The sequence below is a fragment of the Ascaphus truei genome, chromosome 6 (genome assembly GCF_040206685.1).
Source record: "Ascaphus truei isolate aAscTru1 chromosome 6, aAscTru1.hap1, whole genome shotgun sequence".
NCBI classification, from domain to species: Eukaryota; Metazoa; Chordata; class Amphibia; order Anura; family Ascaphidae; genus Ascaphus; species Ascaphus truei.
This window is the reverse complement of record NC_134488.1, coordinates 36,207,703-36,227,576: the sequence shown is the minus strand read 5'-3', so window position 1 is coordinate 36,227,576 and position 19,874 is coordinate 36,207,703. Positions and strand designations below refer to the sequence as shown.

The following is a 19,874-nucleotide window of genomic DNA, read 5'->3' as shown; positions in this document are numbered from 1 at the left end:
TTCACTAAAGTGACTTGCCCAAGGTCAAAAAGAAGTGACACCAGGTGTCGAACCAGGCTCCTCTATGTCAAACTCTGTATTTTCAGTCAGCTTCTTTACTCACTGAGCCGCTCCTTCCATTACTAATGCTACAACTCAGTGTGATTCACTCACTTACAGAGCACACTGCAAAAAGCTTTCTACACAACTCCTCCAGCCAGGACAGCTCCCACATTTTGGAAGCGGGAAGCAATTTCAGTTCTTCTAAGGAAGTCCAGAAAGAAAGAACATTTTTGGGCTTAGGCTTTGCCAGACCCAAGGTTGCATGCTACCAGCGGGGACCCCCTGTAAAAACAAAAAAAAAAAGGAGGTACTTACCTAGATGAGCCGCTGTCCGGCAGTGTCACGGCAGCATGACTACACGTTGCCATGACAACGCTTATTCCGGTCTCATGTGACGTCACGTCAATGCAACACTGCAGGAGACGGCACTCAGCGGAGAAGGTAAGAGGGGACACACACCGCCCAGACACCTACCTCTCTGCCGGTCCGGGGGGCTCCACACTCCCTTCTCTCACTCCTCCTGCCAACGCCAGGATCCAACGGACCTCTGGTCGGGTGAAAGTTGGATCCCGGTGCCGACAGGAGGGAGAGGACAGAGAGGAGGGAGCGCGTGGCCCCCGGATGCGCGGGGCCCAAGGCGGCTGCCATGCACTAAGGCCGGCCTTATTGTACAAAATGTTTATGAAATAAAAGAGAACATTGAGAGAAAGAAATCTAGGCCCCAAAGAGCTTACAATCTAACCAGTTTGTTAGGAGTCTGAGAGAGACCGATGGATTGCGTGTAAGTGTATTAGTTGAATTGGTTAAATATTGGCATTCCCTCTTATGACTACAGCAAATTAATGGCAGTGGTTTAATATGTTAATATAGGTGAATCACGACTTTGAAAAAGTGTCAAGAAGTAGAATTCATTTGTAATTATTTTTGTAATAATAATAACAATGTAAACTTGTAATGTATCCATAATAAAGTGTATTTCAGGGTTTTTAGAGTCTGACTAATATCTTTTATTATAGGAAAGCCATGTCAAAAACCTTTGAAAAGGTGTCATTAAGTTGAGAAAACACCAAATACATCATTTATGTGCATTTTGCAACATAAACTGCACTTTTGTTTTTGCGCCAGCAGACCATAATAATGTACTGATTAAAATTATTTGTTGACATAAAATATTACTAAAATGTGAATTTCTCCTAAAAATGTTATTGCATAAATTTGTATATAGATGGGCAATAATTTAAATAAAACATGGAAACGTTGAATGAGGAGCTGTGTGACAAGTTAATCACAGCCAGACTTGTTGGGGACTAATCATTCTCACACTATTCTAATTAAAAGGTCACATTGTGTCTGCAACATGCTATATACAGATGCAACTGCTGGTGGTAGACTGCTTGCCAAGGAAAATCTGTGACCATCTCGCAGCAACTTGTGAGATGGTCCACAGCAGGCTGTAATGGCCCATCGGATTAACACAACGAGGGTCCCTACGTATGAATCGGACTTGCAGCCCGGTAGGATTCACACAGGGTCAGTCCCATTAAAATGTGTTAATCCTATGGGCCATTAGTCTGGCTGCAGGACTCTCTCAGCATGGGATGTGTTTAAGTGCAGAATTGTCAAGGCAAGCAGTCTACAACTGGCAGTTGCAGCTGTATATAGCACAACGATGCCAACTCTGCCAAATTCATGGATATAAAGTATCATGATGTCCCCTACAATAAGAGAGTGACATTGGCAACGCTGTGGATCTCCAAGAATTATATAAAAAGGGGGAAATATTTATTCTTGAGAAACATGGCTGCAACATAATAGGAATTTATTTCTGAAATTCAAGCAACATTTCTCACTTTTGCTCTCAACAGGAGATGACGGAAACGAATCAGAACTGCTGCATTCAATTCTATGTTTTAGACAATACCTTATGCTCTAAAGGTAAGTTGCAACGTCGATCCACTCGCCCACCCCTCTCTCCATGACATCAAGACTTCCTATTGGCCCGTGAGACCAAAGCTAATCTGGCAGCCATTTTGATTTCACGAAAGGAAGCAAAAAACCCTGGTAACTAGGAGGGTAAATATTTCAGGAACCAATGGGTCCCGAAAAAACAAAACTGTGTAGTTTAGCTCCCAGAGACCCCCGCTCCCCCGCCCAGTTTGAATTCAGTTAACAAACAAAACAAAAAAAGAAAGAAGATGGGGAAGGATTTCTGCTTAACCCTTTGAGCGCCGAGTGGGCCGCGGTGCCAGAGTGCTGCATCCTCTCCAGGCGCTCGCAGTCACATGATCGCGCCATCACTGAATGAAAGGGGAGGAGTTAACCCCCTTCTGTCCTCCATCATTGCAGATCGCGTCCTGAGCTCCATAAGAGCGCGATCTCCCCAAAGAGAACCCGCATTTGTTATTTTTACGTAGCTATGTCGTGGGGCACTCAAAGGCTAATCAACAATATGAACAAACAAGGGACTCTGAGTAGCCAACAGACTGAGCAGATGTTTCCACTGCTTGCTACAGTAGATCATTGCTGGCCAGTCAGTGAATAAACAAAGGCACTTCTTTGGGGAGACTTCTACAGTAGCGATGACGTGTTCACGTAAAATGCATGTTTTTGTAATCTTTCTCCTATTTACTTTTTATTTTTTTCAGTCATCCGCTCGGGGTGTAATGAATTCAGAGGTAATTTGACCTTTTTTTGCCGTTTTTCTGCACCGTTGTTGCTTTGAAATGCTGTCCCTCAGCAAGGTGCTGCAAAAGATAGAGCGTAAGCTGGTTATCCTGACATTGTGGCCCCCCGCAGGGTGCTGTTTAATCATGTGTCCTGTGGCATCCATCAGCACGTTCTTACAGCATGTAATACTGAAACAAGTGCAAGTCACAAAGAATGTGGAATCCATAGCTCTTATGTTGTAAATGTATGATGCACAGTTCAGAAGTGTAATGCACAGGCAAGTGTGATACAACAGGGGTGCTCAAAGCCAACCCTCAAGCCCTTTCCCCTGCCCCGCCCCCCCAACAGGTCAGGTTTACCGGATATCCCAGCTTCAGCATGGGTGGCTCAATCAGTCGCTCAGTCCAAGCCACCAAGCCACCTGTGCTGAAATAGCAACTGATTAAGCCACCTGTACTGACGCAAGGATACCCTGAAAACCTGACCTGTTGTTGGGGCCTGAGGACTGGAGTTGGGCACCACTCCACTCCACCTATACCTGTGCCCCTACACTGTACCGCTATTTACACACTTCTTTCCCAACAACTTATACACCCCTAAATAAAAAGCGCCCCCACAAATCCTCTATTCACCTCCTGTCTCTCTACTCCTATCCGCTGGGGATATCACTCCTAATCCTGGACTAGGCCATATAAACACCTGGTCTTACCCACGCTTCCATGCCACCTCTTTCCCTGCTGATGGTGTTAACCTATCTTATTTAATACCATACAACCTTAAAACTCACATCTCAAATCAGACATCTCAACAGCCTGAGCTCGTGGCTACTGTCCCATCCACAGTCACTCCTACCACCCATTGTGGCCAAACACTGCCATCTACAGCACTTATTCCCTCACCTGCTGTCTCTGTAACTCTCCTTTCATACCAATTAGATTGTAAGCTCTCCGGGGCAGGGATTTCCTTTCTGTTTGTCTGACTTTGCTGCACTTATTGTATTATTATAATTCCCTGTACTGTATTGTCTTTGTTAACCGCCGAGTACACTGTCAGCCCTATATAAATAAAGACATGCATACATACATACATAGAAACATACTTACATACTACAGTATGTAACGAACATACATGCATACATACATGCATAGAAACATACATAGATACATACATACATACATACATACATACATACAGCATACCCCGGTTTATGGACACTCACTTTAAGTACACTTGCGAGTAAGTACATATCGCCCAATAGGCAAACGGCAGCTCACGCATGCGCCTGTCATCACGTCCTGAACAGCAATACCGGCTCCCTACCTGTACCGAAGCTGTGCGCAAGCGGGGAGACTATAGAGCCTCTTACAAATGCTTTATTTACATCAGATATGCACGTACATAACGATTGCAGTACAGTACATGCATCAATAAATGGGGGAAAAGGTAGTGCTTCACTTTAAGTACATTTTCGCTTTACATACATGCTCCGGTCCCATTGCGTACGTTAATGCGGGGTATGCTTGTACATACATACATACATACATAGAAACATACATAGATACATACATACATAGATACATACATACATAGATAAATACATACATACATATATCGAAACATACATACAGTAGATAGATACATGCATACATACATACATACATAGAAACATACATACATACATACATAACTACAGTGTCTTACCAATACTTTCAAACTTTTAGTGCTACTGTACAGTACCTTATTTTTTTTTAAATATTTATATTTTGTTGGGAAACGCTCTCTTGTCCAGCACGGAGGGTGAGGGAATTCAGCGCAATGCACAGTGGCGCCAGCACCGCAGGGTGAGGGACCCCCAGCACAACGCAGAGGAACGCCAGCACTGGAGGGTGAGGGACACCCCGCACAATGCAGAGGAACGCCAGCACCGCAGGGTGAGGGACACTCCGCACAATGCAGAGGAACGCCAGCACTGGAGGGTGAGGGACCCCCAGCACAATGCAGAGGAACGCCAGCACTGGAGGGTGAGGGACCCACAGCACAACGCAGAGGAACGCCAGCACTGGAGGGTGAGGGACACCCCGCACAACACAGAGGAACGCCAGCACTGGAGGGTGAGGGACCCCCAGCACAACGCAGAGGAACGCCAGCACTGGAGGGTGAGGGACACCTCGCACAACACAGAAGAACGCCAGCACTGGAGGGTGAGGGGCCCCCAGCACAATGCAGAGGAACGCCAGCATTGGAGGTTGAGGGACACCCCGCACAACACAGAGGAACGCCAGCAATGGATAGTGAGGGACCTCCAGCACAATGCAGAGGAACGCCAGCACTGGAGGGTGAAGGACACCCCGCACAACACAGAGGAACGCCAGCACTGGAGGGTGAGGGACACCCCGCACAACACAGAGGAATGCCAGCACTGGAGGGTGAGGGACCTCCAGCACAATGCAGAGGAACGCCAGCACTGGAGAGTGAGGTACCTCCAGCACAACACAGAGGAACGCCAGCATTGGAGGGTGAGGGACACCCCGCACAACACAGAGGAACGCCAGCACTGGAGGGTGAGGGACACCCCGCACAACACAGAGGAACACCAGCACAGGAGGGTGAGGGACCCCCAGCACAATGCAGAGGAACGCCAGCACTGGAGGGTGAGGGACCCCCAGCACAACGCAGAGGAACGCCAGCACTGGAGGGTGAGGGACACCCCGCACAACACAGAGGAACGCCAGCACTGGAGGGTGAGGTACCCCCAGCACAACGCAGAGGAACGCCAGCACTGGAGGGTGAGGGACACCTCGCACAACACAGAGGAACGCCAGCACTGGAGGGTGAGGGGCCCCCAGCACAACACAGAGGAACGCCAGCACTGGAGGGTGAGGGACCCCCCAGCACAACGCAGAGGAACGCCAGCACTGGAGGTTGAGGGACACCCCGCACAACACAGAGGAACGCCAGCACTGGAGAGTGAGGGACCTCCAGCACAACACAGAGGAACGCCAGCACTGGAGGGTGAAGGACACCCCGCACAACACAGAGGAACGCCAGCACTGGAGGGTGAGGGACATCCCGCACAACACAGAGGAACGCCAGCACTGGAGGGTGAGGGACCTCCAGCACAATGCAGAGGAACGCCAGCACTGGAGAGTGAGGGACCTCCAGCACAACACAGAGGAACGCCAGCATTGGAGGGTGAGGGACACCCCGCACAACACAGAGGAACGCCAGCAATGGATAGTGAGGGACCTCCAGCACAATGCAGAGGAACGCCAGCACTGGGGAGTGAGGGACCTCCAGCACAACACAGAGGAACGCCAGCACTGGAGGGTGAGGGACACCCCGCACAACACAGAGGAACGCCAGCACTGGAGGGTGAGGGGTCCCCAGCACAACGCAGAGGAACGCCAGCACTAGAGAGTGAGGGACCCCCAGCACAATGCAGAGGGGTGCCCATGGAGCAGACTACCGTACAGGCTGTATCATCAGTGACACCTGCAGGCTTGAAAAAACACCAGCACCGGAGGTTTAAGGACACTTTGGCATTGCCATCATGGCAGCATCAGAGCCCACGGAATCCAGCACTTTGGAAATCCAACAACTGGACACTTTTCTCAAATAAGCATCATTGTAGACACTCATTTTGTGTGCAAGTATTGATCCTTTTATTATTTTATATTAACGAGTGACATTATTTTTATGGTGTTCTTTGTTCTATGCACTTCTGTTTCAATATATATATATACACATATGCAGGTGTAGCATTACCTCCTTATGCACGTAGCAAAACACTATGCACTTCCAACTGTACACAGTTCAATATGGTTTATTCCTATGATTTTCTGAGTTCACATTTATACCAACAGATTTTGTAGGCATTAACATTAACCTAGTAATTCATTATTTTATTTATACTGTATACTGTTTTTAGGCATCATATTGAAGTGCTCTTTCCTGCTAAACAGTGACCTGCCTACAAACAATACTCAAAGTACGTTGGTATTTGAAGAAGACATGTTTTGCTTTATTTAAATGCATGTTGTCTGCTCTAGTTTTGAATTTCTGTTCCCACGTCCATGATCTTTATTCCCTAAATAACACCGATATTTTGCTCGTTAGAAGTGGATGAAACAGACTCCTACAGATCAGCCCAATCAGGGTCCCCTCCAATGCCCCGACATGTTACAAACTACAAGCATCGCCTGCTCGTTGCTTCTACGGAGGAATCCGCAGCCACCTTTGAAGCAGATGGAGATACCAAAGGTACAATATGAGGCCATATCAATGGCCAATATGTACGTTTCCACCCTCTACACTCCACCAAGGCACCACTAACAAAAGTGACTAATGACCTACTCACAGCTAAGTCTAAGGGTAATTAATCCGTACGAATTCTCCTGGATCTCTTTGCTGCATTTGACACTGTTGATCACCCTCTTCTCCTACATATTCTTCACTCTATTGGCCTCTGTGATGCAGCCCTTTCCTGCTTCAAGTCCTGCCAACCTCTCTTTCCGTGTCTCCCCCTCCTCCTCGCGCCCTCTTTCTCTCTGTGTTCCACAAGGCTCTGTCCTGGCTCCTCTGCTCTTCTCACCTTATGACTCTTCTCTTGGCGAACTAATACAATCTTTTGGATTTCAGTATTATCTCTATGCTGATGATACCTAAATCTTCCGCTCCTCCCCTGACTTCTTCCCCTCTTTCTTGTCTCGTGTCACCAACTGCCTCTCCGCAATCTCCTCTTGGATGTCCCACCTTTATCTGAAGCTTAACATGTCCAAAAAAGAAGTAATAATTTTTACCCTTTCCATTACCACACCTACACCCAAACTCTCCCTCACTGTCACACCTACACCCAAACTCTCCCTCACTGTCACACCTACACCCAAACTCTCCCTCACTGTCACACCTACACCCAAACTCTCCCTCACTGTCACACCTACACCCAAACTCTCCCTCACTGTCAAACCTACACCCAAACGCTCCCTCACTGTCACACCTACACCCAAACTCTCCCTCACTGTCACACCTACACCCAAACTCTCCCTTACTGTCACACCTACACCCAAACGCTCCCTCACTGTCACACCTACACCCAAACGCTCCCTCAATGTCACACCTACACCCAAACTCTCCCTCACTGTCACACCTACACCCAAACTCTCCCTCACTGTCACACCTACACCCAAACTCTCCCTCACTGTCACACCTACACCCAAACTCTCCCTCACTGTCACATCTACACCCAAACTCTCCCTCACTGTCACATCTACACCCAAACCCTCCCTCACCGTCACATCTACACCCAAACTATCCCTCACTGTCACATCTACACCAAACTCTCCCTCACTGTCACACCTACACCCAAACTCTCCCTCACTGTCACACCTACACCCAAACCCTCCCTCACTGTCACAACTACACCCAAACTCTCCCTCACTGTCACACCTACACCCAAACTCTCCCTCACTGTCACATCTACACCCAAACTCTCCCTCACTGTCCCATCTACACCCAAACCCTCCCTCACCGTCACATCTACACCCAAACTATCCCTCACTGTCACACCTACACCCAAATTCTCCCTCACTGTCACACCTACACCCAAACTCTCCCTCACTGTCACACCTACACCCAAACTCTCCCTCACTGTCACACCTACACCCAAACTCTCCCTCACTGTCACACCTACACCCAAACTCTCCCTCACTGTCACACCTACACCCAAACTCTCCCTCACTGTCACATCTACACCCAAACTCTCCCTCACTGTCACATCTACACCCAAACCCTCCCTCACCGTCACATCTACACCCAAACTATCCCTCACTGTCACATCTACACCAAACTCTCCCTCACTGTCACACCTACACCCAAACTCTCCCTTACTGTCACACCTACACCCAAACCCTCCCTCACTGTCACAACTACACCCAAACTCTCCCTCACTGTCACACCTACACCCAAACTCTCCCTCACTGTCACATCTACACCCAAACTCTCCCTCACTGTCCCATCTACACCCAAACCCTCCCTCACCGTCACATCTACACCCAAACTATCCCTCACTGTCACATCTACACCAAACTCTCCCTCACTGTCACACCTACACCCAAACTCTCCCTCACTGTCACACCTACAGTATATATACAATTGCTACATACAGTTAGGTCCGGAAATAATTGGACACTGACACAATTTTCATAATTTGGGCTCTGTACGCCACCACAATGGATTTGAAATGAAACAACCGAGATGCAATAGAAGTGCAGACTTTCAGCTTTAATTCAAGGGGTTGAACAAAAATATTGCATGAAACGTTTAGGAATTACAACTATTTTCATACACAGACCCCTTATTTCACGGGCTCAAATGTAATTGGACAAATTAACACAATCATAAATAAAATGTTCATTTTTAATACTTTGTCAAGAATCCTTTGCAGGCAATGACTGCTTGAAGTATGGAACACATGGACATCACCAAACGCTGGGTTTCCTCCTTTGTGATGCTTTGCCAGGCCTTTACTGCAGCTAGGGAATCAAAGACAAAAAAACAGCGCAAAACGCGTATAGTGAAGTAAATCAACACAATTTATATAAAAAAGGGGGTAAGTATTCTGCGTACATAAAAATGGTACAGTAGATCAATCGCAATTATGTGTGCATTACACGAGATCACTACACAGCTGACACCGGACTTGACGATAGATCCCTGAAGTAGCATTTTTCGGCCATTATTTGCTTTTACTCTCCCGAGATAGCGCTCGGGTGTCTGACCTGCAAGTCATGCCCCCTCATGTTACATAACGCGGAAGCGCGGGCACTCAGAGGGGAATCGTCACTGCCAGTAATCAAACACTCCGAGTGTGTTCTCAAGTGTATAACAACTATTTGTATCCTACTGTACTTATCTGCATGGACTAGCATCACGGTTTATGCATGCACCAGAGACTTGTTTTCATCCACTACACACTTGGTGTGTCTGCCACAGCTGAGGGATTTCCATCTGTCCCATATATGGTGATTGGACAACCACCGATGGCGGGGAGATGTTTTCCTGATGAGACCTAAAACCCGAGTTGGATTCACTGTGCAAGTTGCCACTACTCCGAGGGGTTGAGACGATATCTGGAGACCACCACGGAACACCCACCAGAGGGATCCTCATCTGTCGTCAAGTCCGGTGTCAGCTGTGTGGTAATCTCGTGTAATGCACACGTAATTGCGATTGATCTACCATTTTTATGTACGCAGAATACTTAACCCCTTTTTTATATAAATTGTGTTCATTTACTTCACTATTCACGTTTTGCGCTGTTTTTTTGTCTTTGATTCCCTAGTTCGTGAGGGTGCTGAGCTACTCTTTTATACAGCTGTAGACGCTCACCGAGATACCTCACTGTTCTGTATGGTTTAATATTAATCACATATATCTGTGTACGGTCAATTAAGGTATAGGGTATAACATTTTTGTTTTGTTCATTCTAGACACTAGTCATTATCACAATTTGAGTTAGTTGTAGCTGCGCACTATATTTTCTTTTTCACTTTACTGCAGCTGTCTCCAGTTGTTGTTTGTGCGTGGGTCTTTCTGCCTTAAGTTTTTTCTTCAGCAAGTGAAATGCATGCTCGATCGGGTTGAGATCAGGTATTGACTCGGCCATTGCAGAATATTCCACTTCTTTGCCTTAAAAAACTCCTGGGTTGCTTTCGCAGTATGTTTTGGGTCATTGTCCATCTGTAAAGTGAAGCGCCGTCCAATCAACTTCGCTGAATTTGGCTGAATCTGAGCAGATAATATATACCTATACACTTCAGAATTCATCCGGCTGCTTCTGTCTTCTGTCACATCATCAATAAACACTAGTGACCCAAAGCCATTGTAAGCCATGCATGCCCATGCATCACACTGCCTCCACCATGTTTTACAGATGATGTGGTATGCTTCGGATCATGAGCCGTTCCAAGCCTTCTCCATACTTTTTTCTTCCCATTATTCTGGTACAGGTTGATCTTAGTTTCATCTGTCCAAAGAATTCTGTTCAAGAACTGGGCTGACTTTTTTAGATATTTAGATATTTAGATATTGTTTGGCAAATTCTAATCTGTCTTTTCTATTCTTGAGGCTTATGAATGGTTTGCACCTGGTGGTGAACCCTCTGTATTTGCTCTCGTGAAGTTTTCTCTTTATGGTAGACTTGGATAATGATATGCCTACCTCCTGGAGAGTGTTCTTCACTTGGCTGGATGTTGTGAAGGGGTTTTTCTTTACCATGTAAAGGATCCTACGATCATCCACCACTGTTGTCTTCCGTGGACGTCTAGGCCTTTTTGTGTTGCAGAGCTCAGCAGTGCATTCTTTTTTTCTCAGAATGTACCAAACTGTTGATTTGGCCACTCCTAATGTTCCTGCTATCTCTCTGATGATTTTTTTTTTGCAGCCTAAGGATGCCCTGTTTCACTTGCATTGAGAGCTCCTTTGACCGCATGTTGTGGGTTCACAGCAACAGCTTCCAAATGTGAATGCCCCACCTGGAATCAAGTCCAGACCTTTTACCTGCTTAATTGATGATGAAATAATGAAGGAATAACCCACACCTGTCCATGAAACAGCTTTTGAGTCAATTGTCCAATTACTTTTGGTTCCTTGAAAAAGAGGGGGCTACATATTAAAGAAATGCAATTCCTAAACCCTTCCTCCAATTTGGATGTGAATACCCTCAAATTAAAGCTGATAGACTGCACTTTAAGCCCATATTCATTATTTAACTGTAACTTGAATTTATTTTGGTACACAGCCGAAATAACAAAACTTGTATAAGTGTCCAATTATTTCCGGACCTAACTGTATATATATTTTTTAAGTGTCTATGAATAAATACTAGAAATTATATGAGTGCTACAGAAATAATCTGCAACGCTTGCGCTCACCACATTGAAGGTGGGACCCTGGTACTAAGGTTGGAAAGTACAAGACTGCGCACCCAGAGCAGCGAGGCACGCCTGGAGGGTGGATGGTCAGCGTAGCTGGGTCTGGGCTGGAGAAGTCGGGTTGGTCGGTATACTTGCCGGAGTCCAGGGGCGGAGCCTTTGGGATGGTCGATATCCGTTGAGCCGTGGTCAGGCATTGGAGAGGTGTGTGTAGTCAGGAGTATGCCTAGGTCGAATTCCAGAGAGGGTTCAATAGTCAAGCCGGGGTCTGTTGCCAGAGAAGGTCCAAAGTCAAGCCAGATCGGTACACAAGAAGTCAAACGAAGAAGCTGTAGTACAAGACACAAGGCAGGGCACAGCAAACACAGGGAACACAAGGCTACAATGGGTTATGCTCAGCAAAGCAGGAAGGGTTTTTAACAGGAACCAGTAGCAAGGGAGGCGGAGCGGAGGTGCGGCCTCTGCAGAGGCAAGGATTGGCTGCAGGAAACAAGTGGGCCTGATGATAACTTGCCACGCAGCTGTAGAGCAGTGCATGACGTCACGTGCGCGTGCCGCACTTGACTGACGTGCTACGCGATTGGGGGATCAAGCTAAGCTCCGTGGCACAGCCTGAAGAGCTGCGGGTACGCGTGCGCTCTGTAACCAGAGCGGGGAAGCGCACAGTAGAAGCAGGTAAGGAGGGAACACGCTGCGGAAGACGTGTTCCCCGATTCCTTACATAATGCAGTGATTGGTTTCAGCAGATAAATTGCTAGTGTAACACCCTTCTTTACACACACACAAACACACACACACACATACATTTTTCATTTTGCTCCTTTAGAAAGTGGTTCCATGTTTTTCCTGCACAAGTACAAAGACAATTCCCTTCACCGGGCTGCAATCGCTGTGCTCTTCACTGTCACTGTCGACAGCAGGAACTACCTCATGTACTGCACCAACGATGGGGCCATTCATTTTAAGGTACATGCACAAAGCAGCTAATGTATCCAACCCAGGGGTGGCCAACTCCAGTCCTCAAGGGCCACCATCGGGTCAGGTTTTTTGGGATATCCCTACTTCAGTATAGTTGGCTCAAACAGTGGCTCAGTCAAAGACTTGCTGAAGCAGGCATATCCCGGAAACCTGACCTGTTGGAAGCTGTTGAGGACTGGAGTTGGCCACCGCTGATCAAACCAAACATTGGCAACAGGGACGAAGATGTATCTACAGCCGACTTTTGAGACTGTGTCAATTATTTAAAGCAGTAATCCCCCTGCCCAACATGTTTAGAGAATCGTTCTGATTCCGAGGGGCTCCCTGGATCTGAACAGCGCTATTTTTAGCTCTGGAAACCCCCTAAATCCAAAGCTGTGACGTTATTTCTGGTCCCTTTCGGGAAATCATTATGTCTGCCATCCAAGCCTCGCTTCCACATGCCAATAGAAGGCCATGGCGGCTTACGATTGGACGACACTGGTGGCCATATTTTATTTTACCAGCATATAGAAAGGTAAATATCTCGGCTCTCTGGGAAACCCCGGAGCTAAGAATACTTTCTTAAAAAAGCTGCTACATTTTAATGGATCATCAAGAACGTTCTTTTTGAAAATGTGTGTCCAGGTTGTTTGAGGTCTCACACGCTGGATGATTGGACCTGCTACGAATTCAGTTGGTCCCATGACTTACTGTACAACAGAGTTACATTTCTTTGGGACCACTACAGCCACTAGAACGTGAGACTTTGTTAATGACACCTCTCAGAATAAAAAAAAAGGTCAGCAAAACTATTTTTGATCAAAACTGCGTTATTGTTACCCTCTGTCAATGTATCAATTAGCATTGATTCAAGTTGTCGTGTTCGGGAGGATGTCCTCCTGTATGCTTTTTTGATAGGTTGTTTGCAGATTGCAGTCGATACTGCTAAACATGATTTATTATTTGTATCAGCAGTAGGACTGCAAGCAGCTATCGTTGAATTGATTTTTTTTTTCTCTCCCACATCAGGAAGGCGATAAGCCGAAAGACATACCATCTGACAGGAGCGAGTTTATATTCTACATGAAAAAATTCTCAACGGGAAGTCATTCGCTTCGATTCGAGTCATCTCTGAAAAAGGATTTTTATCTGGCTTTCCAGGATGAGAACGATATCCACCAATTGGTTTTAAAGTACTGTCCTCTGGATGTATTGGATGAAACAATTATGATGAAAGTTAACTTTTGTTGAAACAAATACCTTAGTGAGTCTGCTTTGTAAATATCATCGTTTTTTTTTATCTTCATGGTCGTTTTCTTTTGTATCTGTTTTTATTGGTTTTTTTTTATTATTTAAGTATACTGTTTAGTTTTGTCCTAATAAACAGTATTGTTTTATACATTTAGCCATTGATCTCTCTCTGGACACATGGACATTCATACTGTATGTATTTGTATTTATTGCTCTAACCTTTACTGATAGGTCTAACTCTACATGTAACGCAAACATGCAAACATGCCGACGATCATCTCGCGCTATATCATGCTTTGTCAAGCCTACCAGTATAGCGCGAAACGATCGTCGGCAGAGGCTGTCTAAGTAACAGATAGTATTGCTCTGAGTCCACTATATCTTTGAACCACTATAGAAAAGCTTATTGGTTGCGATTTTGAGGTGAGTGGTTGTGAACACCACATAAGCAGTTAGCCTTAGCAACTAGCACATGTCTCCCGGAACACACAAGACTGGGAACCACGGCAAGTGCATACTACAGTATACTATAAAATACCTAAAACAATCACTTAAAAGCTGTGAAAGTCACAACCAGTGGTGAAGAATACCGCAAGCTATTGAATTGTTTTGTACATATCCAGTCTGGATCTTCCCTGTTTTTATGGCTGACCATTTTTCTGCCAAGGTGTAATATATCTGGAGATTTGCTAGTACATTGAGCCTGAGATATATCAGATCACTTTAAATATTGTGGCAGTATATATATATATACAATGAATGAAGCAAGCAAAAGGTATACTTAAAAACAGTGTCTCTTGGAATGGAAGGACCAGCACAGATAACATTCCAAGAGACACTGTTTTTAAGTTTACCTTTTGCTTGCTTCATTCATTGTAACATCGCCGGAAGAAGAGATCAGTGTATCTCGAAAGCTCACACAAATAAAAGCATTTAGTTAGCCACAGAGCGGTATAATCTATTTATTTTTTGATTATATATATATACATACATCAAAAACTCCCAATCATTTTAAGGATATTGAATAATCCAATTGAGTCTATCTCCAGTGTATGTTAGCATCTGCCCACATTATGGCAACATTGTAACCGAACAACCAATTCCACTTCACAAGGTTAAATGTAACATCTCTTTTAACCACAAAATACATGCAGCTATAGCAAGAGTAGGACAAATACTGGCACTCTGAACTCAGAGTGAACATGTCAGTCCCCACAGGAAGTGAATTATTTGTGATTCTGAGACTCTCTGCACGAATATTGAATAACTTAAACTGACAATTTAGTCATTTTCCAAGGACAGGGTGGAACTAAGCATTATCCAGGGGACACCATCTACTTGGCTATACGTTTGGTCACGTGTTAGTAACGAGTTTGTCCTCTTTTTTTGTACACTTTATTTTAACTAGGATACTATTAAAGATTAATTTTAATATAATCCATAAACCAGACATCTGGCTACTGAGTGCGTTTCTAGCTGAGTTCTTTTTTTCTCCTTGTATGTACGGAGAACCATCAACCGAGAAAATGCTCAAACAAATTCTATTATCAGTTTTATATTGATGCAGCCATCTTTCCTTCGCCCTCATTCCTCTCCGGATAGCCTCTGCGCCTAATGATTGTGTGCCTGAGCTGGTGTAAGACTTATTATGTGCAGTAAACATGGCCCTACTGTACTTATCGAACTTTGTGTGACATTAAAAAAACGCCTCGCTGATCCTTAACTGAGTCCATATGGCGGTGGGGTGGGTGGGGAGGGGGATATGGCAGTAGGGTGGGTGGGGAGGGGGATATGGCAGTAGGGAGGGGGATATGGCAGTGGGGTGGGTGGGGCGGGGGATATGGCAGTGGGGTGGGTGGGGCGGGGGATATGGCAGTGGGGTGGGTGGTGTGGGTGTTGAGGGGGATATGGCAGTTTTGGGGAGGGGGATATGGCAGTGGGGTGGGTGGGGTGGTTGGTGGATATGGCAGTGGGGTGGGTGGGGAGGGGGATATGGCAGTGGGGTGGGTGGGTGGGTGGGGAGGGGGATATGGCGGTGGGGTGGGTGGGGAGGGGGATATGGCAGTGGGGTGGGTGGGGTGGGTGGGGAGGGGGATATGGCAGTGGGGTGGGTGGGGTGGGTGGGGAGGGGGATATGGCAGTGGGGTGGGTGGGGTGGGGAGGGGGATATGGCAGTGGGGTGGGTGGGGTGGGTGGGGAGGGGGATATGGCAGTGGGGTGGGTGGGGAGGGGGATATGGCAGTGGGGTGGGGGATATGGCAGTGGGGTGGGTGGGGAGGGGGATATGGCAGTGGGGTGGGTGGGGAGGGGGATATGGCAGGGGGGTGGGTGGGGAGGGGGATATGGCAGTGGGGTGGGTGATATGGCAGTGGGGTGGGGTGGGTGGGGTGGGTGATATGGCAGTGGGGTGGGTGGGGAGGGGGATATCGCAGTGGGGTGGGTGGGGAGGGGTGTGTGCATTGCTTTACTTTGATTATGGAAGTGAGTAGGCTGAGCTCAGTACCAATGTATCAATGAATGAGATAATAATAATACAGTAGCTGTCACAGACTCTCCCTGCACATGCAGGAAGCAGGAAATTCCGGACCATGAAAGCGCCTCCCCTGCCAGCGGTGCACCTGATTACTGCACCAGCTCTTGCACACACACACTCCGGCTCTCCCCAGCCACTGCGCTCACTCACCCCGGGGTCTCCCCTGCACTCACTCACCCCGGGATCTCACCTGCCCCAGCATTCACTCAAACCCCGGGTTCGCCCCTGCACACACTGCGCTCACTCCGGAGTCTCCCCTGCCCCAGCACCCACTCACACCCCGGGGGTCTCCCCTGCCCCTGCACACACTGCGCTCTCACACCCCGGGACCTCAGTGCAGCGCCGGCGGGACGTGCAGACACCCCAGGTACGGAACATGCATTACTGGTAACTTTATATCTGTCCTCTGTTTCTTACTCACTAATTAAAGTAGTAGCATCCTAATTAATACATAATACGGTGTGTGTGTGTGTGTGTGTGTGTGTGTGTGTGTGTGTGTGTGTGTGTGTGTGTGTGTGTGTGTGTGTGTGTGTGTGTGTGTGTGTGTGTGTGTGTGTGTGTGTGTGTGTGTGTGTTGAAAACAAGAAAAAGAAAAAAAGTATCTCACAAAAAGCACTCAGGTGTACAAAAGATATCACAAATTTATTAAAGAACACTTCACATGAAACACATAATAAAACAGTCTCTAATACCTCTCAATGTGAAACATAGCCACATAGATACCCTAATGAGAATGAATACTACTTGCTATAACGAGTATCCTGTGCAGGGTGGGTGCTGAGATACAGTAATGTCTCAGTGGTGAGGAATGCAATCTGCCTCTCACCTGCTAGACCGGCCTGTCGTTAAATCAAAGCTACTGAAACAACTAATCCCTTAGGCTGAGCTTATAGTGCCGGCGACGCAACATCGCGCCAAAACAAATGCACTGCCGCCGTCACCTGCGCTTATAGTAAGCACGACGCGACGGAGCGACGGCTTGGTCGCGATCGCTGGAAGTCATCTCAATTTGATTTTTCCAGCAACCGCAGCCTGACGTCACCGTCGCTATAAGCGCAGACTAAGGCTGCAACCTGGCTAAAATGCACAGTTATACCAAGGGTCCTGTGACACCTGTAATCCTCCACTCTATCAACGGTAGACCTGAAAGACTTGAATAAATACAACATTGAAACATGAGAAGCGTAAATTGTACAGGATGGTAATGGCTAATGAGAATAGAACAAATGCTGAAGTCCTGTGATAATAGCATAATAATAAGTTCTTGTATAGCGCTGCTAGTTTTACGTAGCGCTTTACAGAGACATTTTGCAGGCACAGGTCCCTGCTTACAAGCTATTATTTTGGCGTCTGAGGCACAGGGAAATAAAGTGACTTGCCCAAAGTCACAAGGATATATAGAACACACAAGATGGCGCTCAATACCTAAACACAGTGAATAATATAATATATAAACACTTAATGGAAAAACTATGTATATAAATGTGAAGGTAAACACAAAATACAAAGTAAAAATAAAAACACTCAAACCCTTAGACGGACTGTTTCAAGGTCCACACGAAACATAGGAAGAAAAAACCAGGGGAGCGTAGATACCTTTAAAAAGAAAAAAAGACAAACATAGTGCAACCTGTAGCAAAATATGTTATAAGGAGCTCCCAGCTGGGCACCACATACTAAGGCCAATGCCTAATGGGATATATCAGCAGGAACAATTCGGAGGAGATAATCTTTAGAAAAGAGAAGCACACATGCAGTATCCAATAAAATACAGTTTATCCAAAAATGATAAAAGTGGAGGCTTACAGAATCCCAATGGGAAAACAGCATTGACGGTGGTGATCTCAAGACCACATCACAGCGTCTCTGTGTCAGCAAACCGCCACGGTACACTTCAGCCTGGAGCCGTCTCGTCACTTCCGGTCTTGGGGCCGTCACATCACTTCCGGTTGCGCCGCCGGTAGGAAAACAGCTACGGATACCCAGGCACTCTTTCCTTCTTGATTAAGAGGTCGCGCTCAACGCGTTTCGCCGTTCTTGCAGACGGCTTCGTCAGGAGTAGCAGTGACCTGTCCTGGGTGTCTTATTTATACCCATACTGCTATCAAACTCCCCTCCTCCATAGGATGATTGATAGAACATCCCCCAAAGTCACGGGCCAATTACATGCATGTGACCGCACACAGGGAAATACATATACTTAAAAACAGTGATAAACATTTAATTATACAATTATAATAAAATAGTTTAATAGTACCAAAGCATATTTTAAAAACATATTAAAAATAATAATCCTAACTCATAATAAAATACACATTAAAGTATATAAAAAAACACATCAGCTATCCTACTCTTTCTTAGTCATATTGAGCAGACGATAGATGAATCTTAAAAAGACAAAGAAATTAGGTTAGAGTACAACATCAAATTCCAATAATCTTATGAAATGAGGCAAAGTTATAAGGACATCTTGACTATTTTAGACATAGATCGGACCACAAAGACTGAACACCAGTCAATAAAAAATGCTCTCAAAAATTATATAAAAGGTGCAATCCCATCTAAATCCTATAAAAATATGAAATTTACAGAAAAAATAGAAAAAACACCAGGTTAAAGAAAAACACCAAATTTAAAGAAAAACACCAAGTTCAAAGTCCACATTCAGGCCTTGTGGCACTAAGGTTTTGAGAGAAAAGATCCAAAAACTCTCTCTTTTCTTCAGTGCAACATTTCTGTCCCCACCTCTCCAGTGGGGCAGAACATGTTCAAGCACTGTAAACCTTAGTCCTGAAGTGTCACCTTGGTGTATATTGATGAAGTGATTGGATAAAAAGTGAGTAGTGACACCTCTACGCACATTACCAATGTGTTCCAGAATACGTGTTTTAACTGGCCTAGTGGTCTGGCCTACGTATTGAAGCCCACAAGGGCACTGTATTAGGTAAACCACGTATTCTGATCTACACGTAATGTGTTGTTTTATGAAAAACTTTTCTTTGGTAATATTGGACTGGAATCCAAACTTATCGTCCGATCTATGTCTACATGCCAGGCATGTGGTACACCCAAAAAAAACCTTTATTTGGGGTAACCACCTATTACTCTCTTTACAGACCTTTTGTAAGGCACTAGGTGCAAGTGCATTTTTTAGTGAATTAGCTTTTTTAAAAATGACTGTCGGTCTTTCAGGTACTATTTCACCTAGGATAGAGTCATTTTGGACAATATGCCAGTGTTTGCGTATTATTTTAGTTATTTTTTCGGATTGTCTATTATAGTTTGTGAGAAAAGAGAAGTCAAAGTTCTTTTTAGTTTTAACTTTTTCTGTGTTCTTTATAAGATCTTTCCTTTCTAGACATCCTACTTTTTCTACTGCATCTTGAATAACTTGCTCTTCATATTTCTTTTCCCTAAACCTTTCTTGCATAAATTGAGATTGTGTATTAAACACGTCATCATTCGAACAGTTCCTCTTGACCCTTCGTATT

The 19,874-nt window shown here is 45.7% G+C and overlaps 2 protein-coding genes across 5 annotated transcripts in view; both read left to right on the top strand.

Annotated features, from left to right (window-relative positions):
• Nucleotides 1-14,004, top strand: part of IL18 (interleukin 18) — a 44,238-nt gene extending 30,234 nt beyond the window's left edge. For 2 of the 4 annotated variants that reach the window (XM_075603998.1, XM_075603997.1), the window contains 6 exons: nt 1,908-1,977; nt 2,688-2,717; nt 6,638-6,697; nt 6,826-6,969; nt 12,466-12,605; nt 13,629-14,004. In XM_075603998.1, coding sequence (XP_075460113.1) covers nt 1,911-1,977; nt 2,688-2,717; nt 6,638-6,697; nt 6,826-6,969; nt 12,466-12,605; nt 13,629-13,850 — 663 coding nt within the window. In that variant the 5' untranslated portion in view covers nt 1,908-1,910 and the 3' untranslated portion in view covers nt 13,851-14,004. The remainder of the gene's footprint in view (nt 1-1,907; nt 1,978-2,687; nt 2,718-6,637; nt 6,698-6,825; nt 6,970-12,465; nt 12,606-13,628) is intronic. The other 2 variants (XM_075604000.1, XM_075603999.1) reach the window with 2 other exon arrangements.
• Nucleotides 14,005-16,457: 2,453 nt separating this feature from the next.
• The window catches only part of LOC142496907 (interleukin-18-like), a 31,716-nt gene continuing 28,299 nt past the window's right edge, over nt 16,458-19,874 (top strand). The window contains exon 1 of the mRNA XM_075603996.1: nt 16,458-16,750. The gene's annotated coding sequence lies outside the window, so the exon portion shown is untranslated. The remainder of the gene's footprint in view (nt 16,751-19,874) is intronic.